The following is an 18,807-nucleotide window of genomic DNA, read 5'->3' on the forward strand; positions in this document are numbered from 1 at the left end:
CCCTCAAAAAGCAATAAAATACAAGGACATTCCTAGAATGATCAGGCCAACCCATTATTTTATTGGTTCTTACCCTGTGACAAGTGTGCAATTACCTAGAGAAACAGGTCATATAAACAAGTCAGATAAGCAATTCTTCAGGGCGCCTGGATGGCTCAGTCAGTTTAATGTCTGACATCGGTTCACGTCATGATCTCGGGGTCCCTGAGCTTGAGTCCCACATCGGGCTTTGTGCTGACAGCTCAGAGCCTGGAGCCTGCTTTGAATTCTGTTCTCCCTCTCTCTCTGCTCCTCCCTACTCATGCTCTGTCTCTCTTTCAAAAATAAACATTAAAAGAAATTTTTTTAGATAAAAAAATTAAAAAAAATTAGCAATTCTTAGCTGATAGATTCCATTTATGGAAGTATGAGCATATACAGTAAATTATGAAATAAAATTATATTTGATGAGTTTATTATCAATTCAAGACATTTTCACAGTTTGCTTTAATATCTCGCTCAGAAGCCTTCAAATAGTCAATAAGGAAATAATCAATACACATAAAAATCATCAACATTTATCATGCATTATTAAATATGCATGAAATATATTGTTATGTCTATGATAATGCACAATAGTAAAATACAAATATTGATTTTACTAGGTTAACTGATATCTAATGAATAAATAGTTAATTAATAAGTCATATATCAGTCATTGAGTATTCTAGGTAAATATAATAGTTATTAAGTACCTATGTTTTGTCCACAGAGATGGTATAAGATTTTAAAATATGAGGGACATAAATACCATGCATCATGATCAAAGGGAAAAAACTAAATATCAGGAGGCATTTAGAAAATAATAAATTATAGAATTTTACACTTGACTAAAATTGCAGTGTAATTCAGAAATAGATGAGAAATGGTTTTATAGAGCTGCAGTTGAGTCAAGAAAAAGGCAATATGTGAAAAAAGTGGTAGGAAAAATCATTTGTAGTACAAGTGGCTCTGAAATATGTATTTTAAGAGAAATGTGCAAGACAAAAAAGATTATATGGGAACATAATATATATTTGTAGGAATGTAAAAAGCACAAAATGAAATTTGCAAATGTATTACCATCAGCCATATACATGGTTTTTAAAATTATGATTAGAGCCCGAAGATCAAAATGAAAAATGACATTACTTCTTTCTTTTCAGTTAGGGATGACAATATTTAGATTGAAAGAAGGAACCAAGAATTGCAAAGAAAGAATTGAAGTCATTGGTCACTAAAAAGATTGTAAATTAACATATACTTTTAAATAAGTAAAATCTCCAGGTTTGGGCAATTTGGATTCTAGTGTAATGGGAGTTTGAATATTAATTTATCAAATGTGGGTTTAGAAAATCATGGAGAATAGGAAAGGCTTTTAATTTTAAAAAGAACAAAATTGGTTCCTAAAATTTATGATAAATATTTGCCAAAAACCCTAATAGATTTTAGAATGGGTTTTTGAATGAACGATTTGGTGGGCGAGAGGTTCGGGGACAGGGCGATAGATACTCAAGAATTAACACTGATCATTTTAGGATCCTGGATTATTGCAATAATAACAAGCCATGCCATGCTAAATTAATTTTCTTATTAAAATGTTAAAGTTTTAGGACCCTTACTCTAAACTATAGTTGTATCAACCAAAGGGAATTATTCTCATGAGTGACATAAAATCAGCAAAACGTCACCGTCTTCTCCAAAGTACTGAATTGTTCAGGCACATTTGGGTTGGTTCTGAATGTGACAGGCATAAATAGATTTGAATACGTTGCAAAGGAAAAATGCTAGTAGGCAATTTATGGTAGCTACAATTATCAGGGACTCGGGTCCTTTTTTGGGGACTCTACCATTCTTTTTTTTTAAATTGAGATATAATTGACACATAACTTCATATTAGTGTCAAGTGTACAAAATAATGATTCAGTATTTGTACATATTGCAGAATGATCACCACAATAAGTCTAGCTAACATCTATCACCATGCATAGTTACAAATTTGTGTGTGTGTGATGCGAACTTTTAAAATCTTTCTTAGCAACTTTCAAATAAGCAATATGGTATTACTAGCTATAGTCACCATACTATATATTATATCCCCATGACTTTAACCACCAATCTGTTCTCTGTATCTAGAGCTTGGTTTCTTCCTTTCTTTCTTTCTTTCTTTCTTTCTTTCTTTCTTTCTTTTCTTTTTCTTTCTTTCTTTCTTTCTCTTTCTTTCTTTCTTTCTTTTTCTTTCTTTCTTCTTTCCACATATAAGTGAGATCATGCAGAATTTGTCTTCCTCTGTCTGACTTATTTCAGTTAGCATAAGGCCCTCAAGATGCATTCATGTCACAAAGGGCAAGCTTTTTTAAAAATATTTTTAAAAAGTTTATTTATTTATTTTTTTGATAGCACAAGCAGGAGAGGGGCAGAGGGAGAGGGAGACAGAGGGTCCAAAGTGGGCTGGGAGCTGACAGCAGCATGCCCCATGTGGGGCTCGAACTCACAAACCCCAAGATCATGAACTGAGCTGAATTGGAGGCTCGGCCCCTGGTTCTACCATTCTTGATTGTGGTTTTCATCTCCTGATCCAAGGTGGCTGCTCCAGCAACTTGCACATCATCTGCTTTCCAGCAAGAAGAAAGGAAAATGGAGAGAGAGAGAGAGAGATGACATTTATACCTGACTCTAAGGCAGGGGCCGGAAGCGGCCCTTTTCACTTCCGTTCGCATCTAATTGGTCAGCCCTTAATTGCCTGCACACCCCTGGTTAGTAGGATTTAGCGGGGTCACTAGGTGAGAGTTAAAAATTCTTTTTCTGAGGTAAGAAGAGAATATTTATCGGAGAGACAACAAGCAATTAAACCTTCTTAACTAGTACATCACAGTTTCCCTTTGAAGATAATTATGCAATCCGCACATTAAAATCTATTTGTAAAAATGTTAAATATAGAGCAAAGTAAAAGTCCTCTTTATGTCCTGCTCTGTATCCATTTCTCTCCAAAGCTTAACCATTGCCAACATGTGATTCTTTCTTCTATGCATTTCAGGTAAATTACGTATATATTATACGTATTTATATCTAGTCCTGTTTTGTTAACCAAAATGAAATATTACTACCCTTGTTTTGCAGCTTGATTTTTTTCTCTAATTATATCTCTTAGAGATTGTTTTATTTCATTTCACATACATTTATCTAAATTTGGTAAGTGAATGCATAGTATTCCATAGTATGAAAATGTTTAATTGATCTTATTAAGGACTTTTAGGCTGTTACCAACTTTTTTGCTAATTCAAAGCTTTTCCACAACAATATTGCATTTTGTGATCATGACCTATGCTGCAGTGAACTATGGATATATATCTATGAAATGAGTCCTTATTTGTCTAAATATATATTCATTTATACCTCTTGCACGTTTACACTTCCACGAAAATTTTAGGACCAGCTAATAAAATCCAATAAAATAAATCTTTTTTTTTTTTTTTTTTAATTTTTTTTTTTTTTCAACGTTTTTTATTTATTTTTGGGACAGAGAGAGACAGAGCATGAACGGGGGAGGGGCAGAGAGAGAGGGAGACACAGAATCGGAAACAGGCTCCAGGCTCCGAGCCATCAGCCCAGAGCCTGACGCGGGGCTCGAACTCACGGACCGCGAGATCGTGACCTGGCTGAAGTCGGACGCTTAACCGACTGCGCCACCCAGGCGCCCCCAATAAAATAAATCTTATTAATAAGATATTTCAAAATAGATATTGTACATCAATCTTCGGTATTGCATAGAATATTAGAAATAACTGATATCTTTATATTATATGGTCTTCCTATTCCAAGAGCATGATGTTTATTTCCAGTATTTATTTTTTCTTCAATGAACAAACTCAGTTTTATAATTTCTTTAAGATAAGCTATTGTACAATTATATCCTAGTGTGTTCTTTTATAGGTTTTTTTTTTTTCATGAAGATGACTGCATTCTACTACATTTTCATTGGTTATTTATGACATATAAGGAAACTGCTGATTTTTGGTAGTTTGGTGTTTCATTCTATAAAATTACTGCTCTCATTGCTTCTTATAGTTTAATAGTAAAAGCTCTTGGTTGATATCTGTCACTGAAAAATCATGATCCCTCCTCTAGTTTCCAGACTTGACTTAGTTTTAGGCCCAAAGTCTATCAAGTAAAGCACAGTCAAGGACCTCTGAGGATGCAACCTGTATGTAATGCCGTAGTGGGTAGGAATTATTATGGTAGGAATTGCCTCAATTCTCCCACACAGTCACCTATGGCTTCCAAACTAAAGGGTGAGTTATCACGTCTTGCGCCTGACATATGACATTTCATTATATACTACAGTGTCTTTGGAAACATCAAAATAAAACTGTAGTTATTTGCAGATGGAGTAATTGTCTATATGCAAAATTCCGAAGAATCTATTGACTAGTTATTAGAAATAATAAGAGCCTGACAAAAGTTTGCTGGATGTAAAATCAATATACGAAGTCAATTAAATTTCTATACCAGTTTGTGGCTTGTATTATACTTTTCTTTCTGAAGTTCCTTGAGGGACACCAGTTCTTCATTCTAATATCATCAGCTTATTCAATCTTTTCTTTTAGGTCTGTGTTTTTGGTGTGTTTTTGTTATCAGCTTCTTCCTTATTTTGATTTCTAAAGGTACCTATCTGGAACTCTTATTTTTGTATGGCACAAATTACGAATCCATTTCCCCCCCACCCCCACCCCCCTCACCCCCCGCCTTGGATGCTCAGTTGTACAACCATGTGGTTTTTTGAACAGATCATCTTTCTACACAGATTTAGGTTCTACCACTTGTTGGTCTGGTGTGTATCAAACTTCCATTTATCCTGGATCCATTTCTGGATTCTCTGTTCTGCATCTCTGATCTGCTCCTCTACCCCTGAATCAAAACCACACTGTACTGAATACCATAGCAGTGTAATAAGTCACGATATCTATAAGTCCCCTAACCTAGCTTTCTTTCTTAAGTGCCTTGGCCATTTTGGACCCTTTGATCCTCTGTATATATTTTAGAATCAACTTGCCAAATTTCTTGAATTAAGATGGTAATTTTTTTTTTTTTTTTTTTTTAGGAATTAAAAGAAATTTGTAGGTTGAGGAGAACTGATATCTTTTCAGTGCTGAATGTTCCCATCTATGAACATATTATACAAAGTGTTCTTTCATGGGGGCGCCTGGTGGCTCAGTCAGTTGACCAACTGACTCTTGATTTCGGCTCAGGTCATGATCTCATGGTTCATGGGATCAAGCCCTGCGTCGGGCTCTGGACTGACAGCACAGAGCCAGAGCCTGCTTAGAATTCTCTCTCTCTGCCCCTCCACCGTTCATGCTCGCTTGCTCTCTCCCTCTGTCTCAAAACAAAAAAATATTAAAAAACAAGTTTTCTTTCATGTCCTTCAATAAAATATAATCATTTTCCATATAAATCTTACACATTTTTGTTGTATTTTTCTTGTTTGTTTATTTTGTTGCTAATAATGACTTCTTTCTTTTATACATTTTATTTTGTGGTAATGTAGACAATCATATAATCTACAACAAATTATCCTTTTATTTTTATCTTTCTAATCCTTTTATATTGTATACTTATTTATTTTTATTATTGTACTACCAAGATCGTTCAGTCTGATGTTGACTAGAAATAGTCATGGTGGTCAAATTTGTCTTGTTTCTAGAGGAAATATTTACAAAAAATTACAAAGGGAATATTTAATATTTCTTTGATGATTATGATATCTGCTGAATGCTTTAAAAAATTTTTTTTAATGTTTATTTTTGAGACAGAGAGAGACAGAGCATGAACGGGGGAGGGGCAGAGAGAGAGGGAGACACAGAATCAGAAGCAGGCTCCAGGCACTGAACCATCAGCCCAGAGCCCGATGTGGGGCTCGAACCCACGGACTGGGAGATCTTGACCTGTGCTGAAGTTGGACGCTTTACCGACTGAGCCACCCAGGCGCCCCAATATCTGCTGAATGCTTTTAATGCATACTATATTTCAGGTTAAGGAAGTTCCATTATTTTCTTCAGACTATAATTCATCTTCAATATCTCTATCCTATCAGTGAAGAATTAAGACACTTGAATGCTTTTGCTCTTTTGAACCTTTTACTTATAATCTGTATTCTCCTATAGGCTTTTAGTCCTGTTTTGATTTTTTTTTACTCTAACAATTTAGAATTTATTATTATAATTCTCATAAACATTTGGATTTATTTGCATATTTATCAGGGTTTGGGGGTTTCATCAAATTTTCTATCAAGAATAATTTTCCTTCTTTCTGAACAAAATTCTATAGTAATTAATTTAGGATAACAAAATCGTTCAATTTTTATTTTCCTAAAAGCATATTTCACTTTTATCTTTAAAACATAGACTCATTAAATGGGGCACCTGGGTGGCTCAGTCAGTTAAGTGTCTGACTCCTGATCTCGGCTCAGGTCATGGTCTCATGGTTCATGAGTTCATACTGAGAATGTGGAGCCTGCTTGGAATTCTCTATCTGCCCTTCCCCCATGCACACACTCTCTGGTGCACGTGCTCTCCCTCTCAAAATAAATAATTAAACTTAAAAACATAAATGAACAAAGGATAGGTTCATTAATACTCAGATGCCTAAGTAGACAGGTGATTTTTTTATCTCAGCACATTGAAGATATTATTTCTCCTGGTTTCCACTGTTACCATTACAGGTCACCTTTCAGAGGAGTTCATTCCTTTGGAAATAATCTACTTCCGTGGGCTGGAAGTCCAGCCACCGTGTGGTTTAGCTAATTTCTCTGTCCCAGACCTCATCCAACTGAAACCAAAACCTTAGCAGGGCTACTTCCCTTGTTTGAGGCTCTGGGGGAGAACCTCTCTGAGCTCGTACAGGTCATTGGCTGCTAAATTCAGTTCCTTGCAGTTGCATAGGACTGAGTTCCCCATTTCCTTGCTGGCTTTCAGCTGGCCAAGGGCTACCCTTGGCTTCTAGAAGCCTCCACTGGTCCTCGGACATGGTCCCCACATCTCAGAGGCAACAAAGGCATGTTAATCTTGCTCAAACTGGGGTCTCTCTGACTTAGTCTTGGTTGCATCTCTCATGTTGTGTCTCTTCCACCACATTTCTCCGACTCCGGGCAGAACAAGTTGGTTTTAAGATCTTATGTGACTGCATCAGGCCCACTCAATTAATCCAAGATAATCTCCCTTACTTACATTGCCACATGATGTAACATTCCATCAGGGACCAGGGTGTGGGCATCTTTGTGGAGATGGGCTTTTTGATCTTTGTCTCCTTATGTTTTGTAAGCCCTTGTTTCTTACAACTATCTCTGGGCATTCTTGGTTTAAAGCCTGTTCCTTTAGCAAGTTTGTTTCTCTAAGCATGTAGGTTATTGCTAATACACCTAAATAATGTAAATTTCCAGTGTGATGTTTTCTGATCCTCGGCACAGGATTTTCATGAGGAATTCTCAGAGTTGCCTAGTTTCCTCCTCCCATTTCCCTGAGTGGAGGCAAGGTGAGCAAATCTTTTACAGGACAATTCCTTTTTCTTCTCTGGTTTGTATTGTATTGATCAGCAAGGGGCTGACAGCATCCTAACCTGGACATCAACTCCAGGCTCCCACCCTGTGGCTCTAGCTTCTCACTGTTCATGTCTGTCAGCTCCCCACCTCTCTCCCATTATCACCAACCGTAGCATCACTCAGACATTCAGGAAGACATAACTACTTAGAAAAAAATACCCCCCTCCCCCAGTCCCAGAAAATCATCTTTATTTACCCTGCAGTTTGTAAAACCCTAAGCCCCAGCAGTGAGATGTTCACACACCTGACCTGACCTCTACTACTTTGTCTTTCTCTGTTTTGTCATCACCCTCCAAGAGGAAATGAGTTTAAGGAGAAAGGAGAAAGAAGACCAACTTTATTCCATGTAAACAAGAAATAAAAAAGGCATAGATGTTAAAATAGCATGTTTACGTTTTAACTTATCCTCCAAGTGACTTTTTAAAAACTTGATATGTTTTTCAACTAGATTTAAATATTCATTTTTTGTGGGTAGTTCTTGTATGTTCTGACACTTTTCTCCATTTAACAAAATTGTTTGGATCAATTTAATACAGGGAAGACAAAACACAGCATAATTTTAAAAGATGAAGCTAAAAATGAAAGTTTAAAGTCAAATACAATATCTTCTCTTAAGTGTGACAATGTCCTTTGTCATTTGATTCTGTATCAAGTTGCATGTCAAATTTTTAAAATATTGAAATGCCTATTAATAGAGGTTGTTAACTTTTGCTTTTAAGTGCAAATGACATTTTTTATTAACCTGACTTGGAATGTCTAAAATACTTTCATCTTCAGATTCCTTGGAATCCTTTCCTTTATTGGATAAATATTTATTAAGAGCCTATTATTAAGAGCCTGTTGTGTTATTTACTAACATCAATAACTGTTATTAAGAACACTCTATTAGCCACAGGAGAAACACAGATGAGCAAATCAATAAAGTTCCTGTTCCCATGGAACTCAACTTCTGCTGGAAGAGACCAAACAAAAAGGCAAAAGAATGTATAGCAGAGAATCAGGGAGTGATAAGTATTCTGAAGGAAATGAGGATGCGGGAGACAGTGGTTAGAGTGGGGACGTTTGAAGCAAAAGAAGCAAGGTGGCTAATGAATGCCTGGTAAGGAGGTGACCTGAGCAGACCTGAATGGGGGAAGTAAGTCCCATGCCTAGCTTACCTAAGAACAAACTTCCAGCGTATTCTATGACTCTTGGAGAATGCAGATAGATCTAAAGACCCAACTTGTGAAATAATGAACAGTAGAAAAGCAGACCTAACATTGTTGTAAAGACAAAAATCAACTGCCTGTTTTGGCATTACAAGCCACGGGACTCAAAAATCCCATAGACATAGATACTCAGTTATATGGAACTCTGCCAAGGAAAAGTACAAATCCTTACCAAGCAAATTACATGCACAGATAAGAACTCATGCTACCAATAAGCTGTTAACAGAAAAAAATATATATATACGCTTAGGTCATAAACTGCTAGAAATCAAGTTTTCTTCAGAGTTTTGACCGGGTTCTGACCATCTGCAAAAGTGAAAACTTAGGAGGAAAAAATCTAGGTGATTAAACATGAAACAATGAAAGGAAGTCTCAGACTACATCCCTGCCCTGAAATGGAGCGAGCTCCGCGTCTTACACAGAAGGCAGTTTCAACAAACCCCAACTCATCTGTTCCACTCACTGGGTTTGTTGTTTTAGGGCACATGTGCTCCATGTGACTCTTTATAAAAATTTATCCATTTTTAAAAAAAAATTTAAAAAAATTTATCCATTTTTGAAATTAATATTTATTGAGTCAGACAGGCCATATTAACACAAAATGTGTATTTAAAAATACATATAATAATGGAAAAATCCCACTCTGTTTTTATAAGAATTTAGAAGTATTTCAGTGTACTTTCACTGTATTATAGATTTTCCAATATCAGATGGTTATTTTTCTATTTCTAAATTTTGCCAAAAAATATCGAAAAGTAAAGGTAACTATTAAAATGTGAGTCCTTTCTCTTTTCTTCAGCAAAAATGGATATTTTATTTACTCAATAATAATAACTTATATGGGAATAAACCATAGCAAGAATATTATAGAGATGAGTCTTCACATTTGCTCAGTGAAATCTCTAAATTTTCTATGACATTCTATTATTCTCCTTTAGAGTGTCTATATTCTAACTTCCAGTAAACTTATACTTAATGTAAATCTATCAAAATTAAGAAAATGAGCAGAAGCAACAAAAATTAATATGGGGTAAACTTAATGTTATTTTTTCCCCAGATGTTCCTAGAACTATTCAGAAATCTATGACAAACCTTGGAAAGATGAGTACTGCTCCATTAAGAATCACAGTCTAATGACAATTAGGGTGAATGCAAGAGTTAATGGCTGATTTAATCAAAGATTGAGGAAACCAGGTCTGAACGGGGTTTAGGGCAGTTAAGTGCATTCTGGCACTTTGACTTTTACTTCCAAAGGTTCCCCAGTGCTAGAGGAACTAGTCTAAACTAATAAAGCTAAGGGTGCTTGGGTGGCTCAGTCATTAAGTATAGGGCGTAGGCTCCCATGGTTCATGAGCTGGAGCCCCACATTGGGTGAACAGGAGCCCTGCTTCTCCTCTCTTTGCCCCCTCGCTCACTTGCACCCTCTCTCTCAAAAATAATAATAATAATTAAAATAATAATAAGCAAATAAAGCTAAAACTAATAAAGACTCTTAAAATTTTAACTTACCTACATCTCCTGAAAAATTTCATATAACTCTTTCCTATAGTCACACCCACGATATCCCCTGTGTGAATTGTGATGATTCTTCTCTGTTTATATCGTCCTTTCTGCCTTCTTACTCTCTCCTCTTGGTAAAATTATGTTCATACTTTCCCACAGAGTTCTTAGACGTCTCCATGAAAACAACTACTGTGATCATTGTACTCTTCGTTATAGCGCTTATCTTTCTGCTGTAATTCCGTGTTTGCATGTATGTTTCTCTTGCTTGGTTTTAAACAGGCTCCTCCTGTGTGGAAATCATCCTATTCATACTTAAGTACCAATTCAAGAGTAATACAAATTAAATGTAAGTTACATTTTAGGTAGCTATTTATGAAAGGAAGCAGATAACTTTTCAAAATTAATATGCCAAATGGAGAAAGAGACAGGTTATGAATTTTAATAAATGAGATTTATAAAATTAATTGTACTTGAATGGAGTATGAATTTCCAAAGGGTGGGGTGGACAACCCCCCTCCCCCAATTTGCTGAATAAATCTAATTGTGAAATGTTGGAAAGTAGTCTCTTTCTCTGTCCTATAGAAATTTAACCCAAAGTGCTACAGCTTAGATTTTGGAATCTTCCTATATGTGTTGGTAGGAGCTGGAGAAAGAAGAAATGGAGCCTCTCAGCCCAAAAGCAGCCAGAGAGGAAGAAGCTTGGTAATTTAGCTGAGGAAATGACGAGAAGGAAATTGTTTCGTGTCTCAGGAACCATGTGGAGTTCCGAGATAAGAAAAACAGTTGCTAATTTGAGTATAAAAGCAGGAAACATGATACACTTGTTTCCTTTTATGCAAACCCAAGTATATGAGGGGTTGTGTGAAAATTATTTTTCTCTTGCTGAACCACATAGAATCAAAGTGCTTCTTTCGAACATACTGGCTTTTCTTTTTTTTTTTTCTGTCTCTTCTATTTCTTGTGGATATTATGGCTAATAACACAACAAGTTTAGGGAGTCCATGGCCAGAAAACTTTTGGGGTAAGATATTTTCTTTAACTGTTTTTAATTTAAAATTAGGATGCAGAAAAGGTCCTGCATAATTTATTGAGTGAACATCTCTGAGTTAGTTTGTTTACCATAAACTGGTTACTTAACTTTTCATAAGTTTATTATAATAAATATATTCATATAATGTGTTTAAGGTGGGTTTTGGAGACACTCAAGAAGAATCTGGGCAACAAGTATAGATTTTGTTTGGTGTTACAAAATATAATTAGAAAATAATGAGAATAAAAATGTGAAAAAAGAAAAGATGGAAATAATTGCTGTTTAGAATACGATAATGTGGATTTTGTTGGAAAAATAAGTTTTATTTGTCTTAAGGTTATAAAGTATATGTTTTATTTAATGAAATCAAGAATTGCTGAAGAGGTTATTTTTTCATTGTCAATGTCATACTCTTTATTTTCCAAAGGAAATCAAAACAACAAAATCTATACTTAAGGACTGTGATGTCATAGATAAAATAAGGAATCTTATTGTGAAATTAAAGGAAGAAAAAACTATAATAAAAAAAGTTCACTTGAAATAACATTACATATAACATTAAAAGGAAGCCTATCACAGAGGAAAAAAGAAACAATACAAAAGTACTTTTTGGCTGAGTTCAGGCACAGCTACTGGTTAAATATCAGTAATGGAGTAGAGCTGAGGTCAAAATTACCAGCTGTTCAAGGCTAAAGAAGGAAAATGCTAAGGAACATGGATTAAGATGTAAATTGACGAGTATTCTTGGATTCAGGGATATTTTAAAAATAAGGGGGACTATTTCAGTTAAATTCAGAAGAAAAATTTAAAGGAATCAATGGAGTTTATGAAGAGATCAATAGCCTTATTTTTTGTCTAGAACAGATTTTTAATTCCCTCAGAGAATTATTTCATACTCTCTTTTGTGATTTGTGGGGATGCTTTGGGAGCTATCAGTGAAACGGAACAGCAATATTGACTGTCCCTAACAACCTCACCTAGCACCTAGCTGTCCGGCATCACAAAAATGTGCATGAAGGGAAATAATTCTTTTTTTTTTTTTTTCTTTTTTACCATCAACCCCTTTATGTTTGCTTCAGGCCTGGAAAGGAGGGTTATTAGTGAACACCCTAACATAATCATTAAAAAATAAGAAGAAAGTAAATTATGTTTGCATACTGTTAAGAATGGCTTTGGTAATAAGTAATTCTTGGAAAACCCAACAGCCAATAAGCCTTAAAACTGTGGGAGTCTTAATTATATATATTTGTTACAATACTGCTTGCTGTCTTCATTTATAAGAAAAGTGAATGCATTAAACACACACTGAAAAATAGCTAGAATTTGTTTACACCAAATTCATCATTACAAAATTAACTATACAAATTATTAAAAGTAAAGTAGCTCTTACTACAAAAATTAATCTGTGAAAGCCAGATCTATTTTTTTTTTCAGACCATTTGAAGTTAAATTTCAGGTTTACTTAAGTGAAAGGAATCACTAGCCACTGACTAAAACATGGGTAATAATCATAAAATAAACCTGAATTAATAAGACAATGCTTAATTGAAGTCTATTTACCAATCCAAAAAACACTGATTTTTTTGTGTGTTATTTGTGCTTGAGAAGGAATTCAAACTTACTGTTTCAAAGATAGTTCCTAGGGTTTTTTTTTTTTTTTTTTTTTTTTTTTGTCTTAGTAGGTGAATGCAATGGAAAATAGATGGAAATAATGAAAACCAGGAAGGGGAGTGTTACATTGATAAGCATTACCAAAACCAATGCAACCATGTTGAGCAGATATAGTGTTTGATGATTTGGGGGAAATATATGAAAGATCACATTATTTCTTCTGGGGTAAAAAATACTAAGTGTAAAATGTAAAAATCTAAACATAAATATAGTAAATGTAGAAATTTCCTAACATATAAATGTAGACCTTTTAAATTTTATTTCTTTTTTATATCTAAATTGGTATCTATTTTGATCACTGATTCCGCAAAAATATTATTTTGAAAATCTTATCAAGTACATTACCATGCATTTTCTATTGTGTCCAATTTCGAGTTTAGAGAATAAAGATGGAATTGCTGAGAAAAGGAAAACTTGCGCATTGAACCACATAAATTTCTCGAACTTAACGCAGTTAAGATGTATGGAAAGTTGTTTTCCAAATATCAGTTTTTGGGGGGTTACTTTAATGAATGCTGAAAAATAAGATAATGATACCAGGTTGTTACCAATAATAATAGCTTGCATTTTCATAGTAATCACCCACTAGGACTTATTAATGTTGTACAAGCATTACAGTCATTAGTGCAAGAGGAAGCAAAAAAATTGGTTTGAGGCCAACAACACAGCTGAAAGCCACCTGTATTTCTCTCTTTTGCTTTCTTTAATGCATTTTTCTTCTCTGGGAACATTCCCCACCAAAGCAGCAGGAACCAGAACCTGTAAAATTTGCGGCATCCTGCCTCCATGAAACAGTAGACACGTATCCTTAAACTTGGGATTCTCTCTCTCCCTCTCTCTCTGCCCCTCTCCCACTTGCTCTCTCTGTCTCTCTCTGTCTTGTAAATAAGTAAACATATACAATTTTTTTAAATGGCAAAAATGGTCCCAAAATCTTTCTTAGAGAAAAAAAAAAAAATGATGCTTTATCCGTTCCTATAAGTCGGAGAAGATTCACAGAAGGAGATAATCCTAGGAAGGACATGTTAATCATCATTTTCCCCACATTAACTTATTAACTCACTCATTCATTCACCTATCAGTTTATTAGTTTACTCGGAAGCATTGACTGGCCACCCATTATGTATTAGTCAATGGGTTAGGTGTTAGTGATATAAGCAAGGCGTAGTTGGACAATTTCAGGGAGTTCAGGAGAAATGCTACCAACATATATGCAGAAGCAAAAGCACACAAACCACATCTGTAGAGGTGAATGTCTTGAAGCAGATATTTTTATTTTTATTTTTTTTTAATTTTTTTTTTTAACGTTTATTTACTTTTTTTTTTTTAAATTTTTTTTAACGTTTTATTTATTTTTAAGACAGAGAGAGACAGAGCATGAACAGGGGAGGGGCAGAGAGAGAGGGAGACACAGAATCGGAAGCAGGCTCTAGGCTCTGAGCCATCAGCCCAGAGCCCGACGTGGGGCTCGAACTCAGGGACTGCGAGATCGTGACCCGAGCCAAAGTCGGACGTTTAACCGACTGAGCCACCCAGGCGCCCCAACGTTTATTTACTTTTGAGACAGAGAGAGACAGAGGATGAATGGGGGAGGGTCAGAGAGAGAGAGGGAGACACAGAATCTGAAACAGGCTCCAGGCTCTGAGCTGTCAGCACAGAGCCCGACGCGGGGCTCGAACTCACGAGCTGCGAGATCATGACCTGAGCCGAAGTCGGACGCTTAACCGACTGAGCCACCCAGGTGCCCCATGGCAGATATTTTTGAAGTTTTGTGTACTTTCAGTGTAAAAATTTGACCTGATTTAACATAATAATGTTCAATCTTGTGACTTTAGATCTTCCCGTTTTCCTCTTTCGTAGGACCTTTCCCTAAGGTTGGAAAGGGCCTCAGGTGGGGGCATTAGAGACTATTAGGGGTATTGGAAGGAGAGGGCCTTTGATTCTTGATCTCATGTTCTGGTCTCTGCTGATATCTACCAATAACTATTTCTCATCTGTTTTTAGGGCATTGCCCTTTCCTCCCTTGCTTCCACTGCTGAGGGCTCTTACTGTAGAATCCGGCTCATGTGGTCTATGCAAATTTTGTTAATGGCATGGTTTCTCCTTTTTTTTTTATGTCCCCTCTAGTCTACTGCTGCCTTTTATTCAGGGACTTTTCCATCTATCTCAGTGGTATAGAACAATATTGAATGCTCTCCCATAATCCGAGGGTTGTGAAAGTCTCTTGCGGTTAAGCTGTTTATCAAGTGCCCTAAGCCCAGATGTACCAATGTCTACCATCCCCATTTCTACTCTGCCTGTCAGGCACCCAGGGTTTCTCAGAGGGAAAACCCCATTTGGACCGCATTTGGACCCCAGGAAGCTGAGAATGGATACCAGTTTCTCTGGGATTCCCTAAATCAATCTATAACTCATCATGAGCAGAGATGGAGTGATGATCCCTTCTACTCCCTTACTAGTCACATACTAGGTCAGGAGGGTGGGGGCTACATGGAAGGTTTAATGGCCTGGTAAGAAAAGGAAGAGAGATTGCTCTCTCTCTCACTCTCTGTGAGCATGCGCTGAGAAAAGGTCAAGTGAGGTCACAGCGAGAAATAGGTCACCTGCAAGCTATGAAGCTTTCACCAGACCCTGATCATGCTGACACCTTGATCTTGGACTTTCTAGCTCAAAGAACTAAGAAATAAAGGCCTGTTGTTTAAGCCATACAGGCTATAGTATTTTGTATGGCAACCCACATTGACAAGGACATGACTCGTAGACTATGGTTCATTTTTCCCAATACCGTTCTAAGAGTAAAAAGGTATGTTTTTGAGCCCTTTAGACTCTTAGCATTTTGAAATTCCAGCAAACAAACAGAACACTCTTATCTCTCTCAAAATATCTAGTGATTGCAGTAAAGCAACTGTTTTTCAAGGTTTTTACCTATTTGGTTTTCATCCATTCTACATATTTGATAATCCAATTAGAAATTCCAAGGATCAACTTTTCCTTTTTCTATGCATGCTTGCTAACCGTACGAATCCTCTCCAAAGTAATTGAAGAGATGAAGGGTTGTGAACTGATTTATTGGGTAGTCAAGTGTCAAGGGGAGAAAACCTTGGTTAATAGCTGAAAGTTCTATTTCCTGTAGAAATATGTCTACATTTAATACATTAAATTAAATGTTACAGGTCTACTCTCTGTAGATAGGAGCAGGATGTTCTCAGAGAAACTGGAGACAGAGTTTATTGAACACAAACCCCAATGATGTCCTCTATATTTCCTCCTCCTAAAAAGCAAGCCAATGTTATTATATTTCAAATGCGTCTTTAATTTGTATTTGTAAAACAAATTAAACATGTGTCCATCATTGGACACGTGTGCATCATTGCACATTAATGGCCTACCAATTATTTCCCTTATCTCAGTTACCCAGAAATCTTGAAAAACAAGTGTTTACAAATTGTTGTCTTTAAAGCAGCTGCATCTGAATTATATAAATAAATTTGAAAATGCATCTCTCACTGGGCTCCATGATCAGAGATTATGATTCAGTAAGCATGAGCCTAGAAGGCTGCACCGTTTAATAGGTCCCTGACCTTAGAACTCCTGTATCTACATTCAAGAGAGAAATTTGCCTATAATAGTCTTTTCTTGCGATAGTCTTGTCGGGCTTTGGTACTAGTGTTAGGCTGGTCTCATAAAACAAGTTAGGAAGCGTTTTCTTCTATGAGTTATGGAAGTTTGTGTTTTCTAAAACTTTTCCCACTTAAATTAAATTTCCATATATATTGCCTTAAAGTTGTTTGGGATACTCTCTCATATGTTTTTCCAACATTTTATTATAAAAATGTTCAAATAGGGGCGCCTGGGTGGCTCAGTCGGTTGGGTGTCCGACTTCGGCTCAGGTCATGATCTCACAATCCGTGAGTTCAAGCCCCGTGTCGGGCTCTGTGCTGACAGCTCAGAGCCTGGAGCCTGTTTCAGATTCTGTGTCTCCCTCTCTCTCTGACCTTCCCCCATTCATGCTCTGTCTCTCTCTGTCTCAAAAATGAATAAATGTTAAAAAAAAAATTTAAAAAAAATGTTCAAATATAGAGAAACATCAAAGGATGCTTACAGTGAATACCCATACCCATACCCCTTAGGTTCTATCATTTACGTTTTTTCTAAATTATTTTTTTAATGTTTTTTTCATTTTTTGAGGGAGAGAGAGAGAGAGAGAGAGAGCGAGCGAGCATGAGTGGGGGAGGGGCAGAGAGAGGGAGACACAGAATCTGAAGCAGGCTCCAGGCTCTGAGCTGTCAGCACAGAGTCCGACAAGGGGCTCAAACTCACAAAGGGTGACATCATGACCTGGCTGAAGTCAGATGCTCAACCAACGGAGCCACCCTAGTGCCCCTATCATTTAGGTTCTTACAATAGTTATTTTATTCACCTACCTATTCACTTGCATTTCTTTCTTTTTTTTGTTTTTAATGTTTCTTATTTTTGAGAGACAGAGACAGAGCGTGAGCAGGGGAGGGGCAGAGAGAGAGGGAGACATAGAATCTGAAGTAGTCTCCAGGCTCTGAGCTGCCAGCACAGAGCCCGATGCGGGGTTCGAACTCACAGACTGCGAGATCATGACCTGAGCTGAAGTCGACCACTTACCGAGCTGAGCCACCCAGGTGCCCCTATTCACTTCCATTTCAACGTAGGCTGAAGATGTCAGTATACTTCTTCCTAATTACTTTAGCATGTATATCATTAATCAGAATTCAATATTTTTTTATGTTTTTTTCCTTTTAAAGTCAAATTTACCTACAATGGAATGTGTAAAATAAATAATAATGAAGTGCACAGATTGAAACTGAACATTTGCTGAATTTTTACAAACATGTACACATCTGAATCACTCTGTCTTCAATCATAGATATTAAATATTATCACAAACCTAAAAAGTTCCCTAATTCCATATCCCAGTCAGTTCCTGTCTGCAACATCCCCAGAAGAAACCATTATTTTGATTTTCTTTTCTAGAACAGATTAGCTTTGCCTGTTCTAGAACTTCTGATAAATGAAATAATATAGGATCTACTCTTTTGGCTATAAGAATAGAGCTGTAACAGATATTCTTGTAAGACTCTTTTGTTGATACATGTTTTCATTATTCTTCGTAACTTCCTAGAAGTGGAAGAGCTGGTCATAGCTTTAGTGTAGGTTTGATTTCATAAAAAAATTGTCAGGCCTTTTTCCAAAGTGGTTATGCAATTTACTTTTTGCAAAAATATATGAGGGCTCCAGTTGCTTCAGATCTTTTCCAACAGCTCTTTTTTTATTTTCAACCCTTTATATTGTAGCCTTTCTGGTCAGTATTTAGTTTTATCTTATTGTGGTTTTAGTTTGTATCTTCCTGATGCCTGATGATGGTGAGCAGAGGTTGACAAAGTATGGCTTACTGGCTAAATATGATGCATGACTTGTTTTTATAAATAAAGTTTTATTGGGACAATTGTGTGTTTATGATGTTTTGTGCTACAATAATAGAGTTGAGTAGTTTCAATAACTTATGACCTGAAAAGCCCAAAATATTTGCTCCCTGGGCCTTTAAAGACAAAAATTTGCTGATTGTGACATTGAACATCTTCTCTTGTGCTTATGGGAATTTGAATATATATTTTGAAGAAGAATCTGTTCATTTCTTTGGCGCATTTTTATTTTCTTTATCTTTCTCCTCCTTCTCCTTCTCCTCCCCCTCCCCCTCCCCCTCCCCCTCCCCCTTCCCCTTCTTCTGTCTTTTTATTATTGATTATAAA

General features: G+C 36.2%; 1 protein-coding gene across 2 annotated transcripts in view; it reads left to right on the top strand.

Annotated features, from left to right (window-relative positions):
- MYCT1 (MYC target 1) overlaps positions 1 to 18,807 on the top strand; it is an 85,273-nt gene that overhangs the window by 46,810 nt on the left and 19,656 nt on the right. The window contains exon 1 of one of the 2 annotated variants that reach the window (XM_078447485.2): positions 11,153 to 11,347. The exons of the other annotated variant lie outside the window; for it this stretch is intronic. Within the exon in view, the coding sequence (XP_078303611.1) occupies positions 11,176 to 11,347 (172 nt within the window). The 5' untranslated portion in view covers positions 11,153 to 11,175. Of the gene's footprint in view, positions 1 to 11,152; positions 11,348 to 18,807 lie in introns of those variants that run through there. 2 annotated transcript variants of the gene reach the window in all.

The sequence above is a fragment of the Panthera onca genome, chromosome B2 (assembly GCF_046562875.1).
Source record: "Panthera onca isolate mPanOnc1 chromosome B2, mPanOnc1 haplotype 2, whole genome shotgun sequence".
In the NCBI taxonomy this organism is placed as follows: Eukaryota; Metazoa; Chordata; class Mammalia; order Carnivora; family Felidae; genus Panthera; species Panthera onca.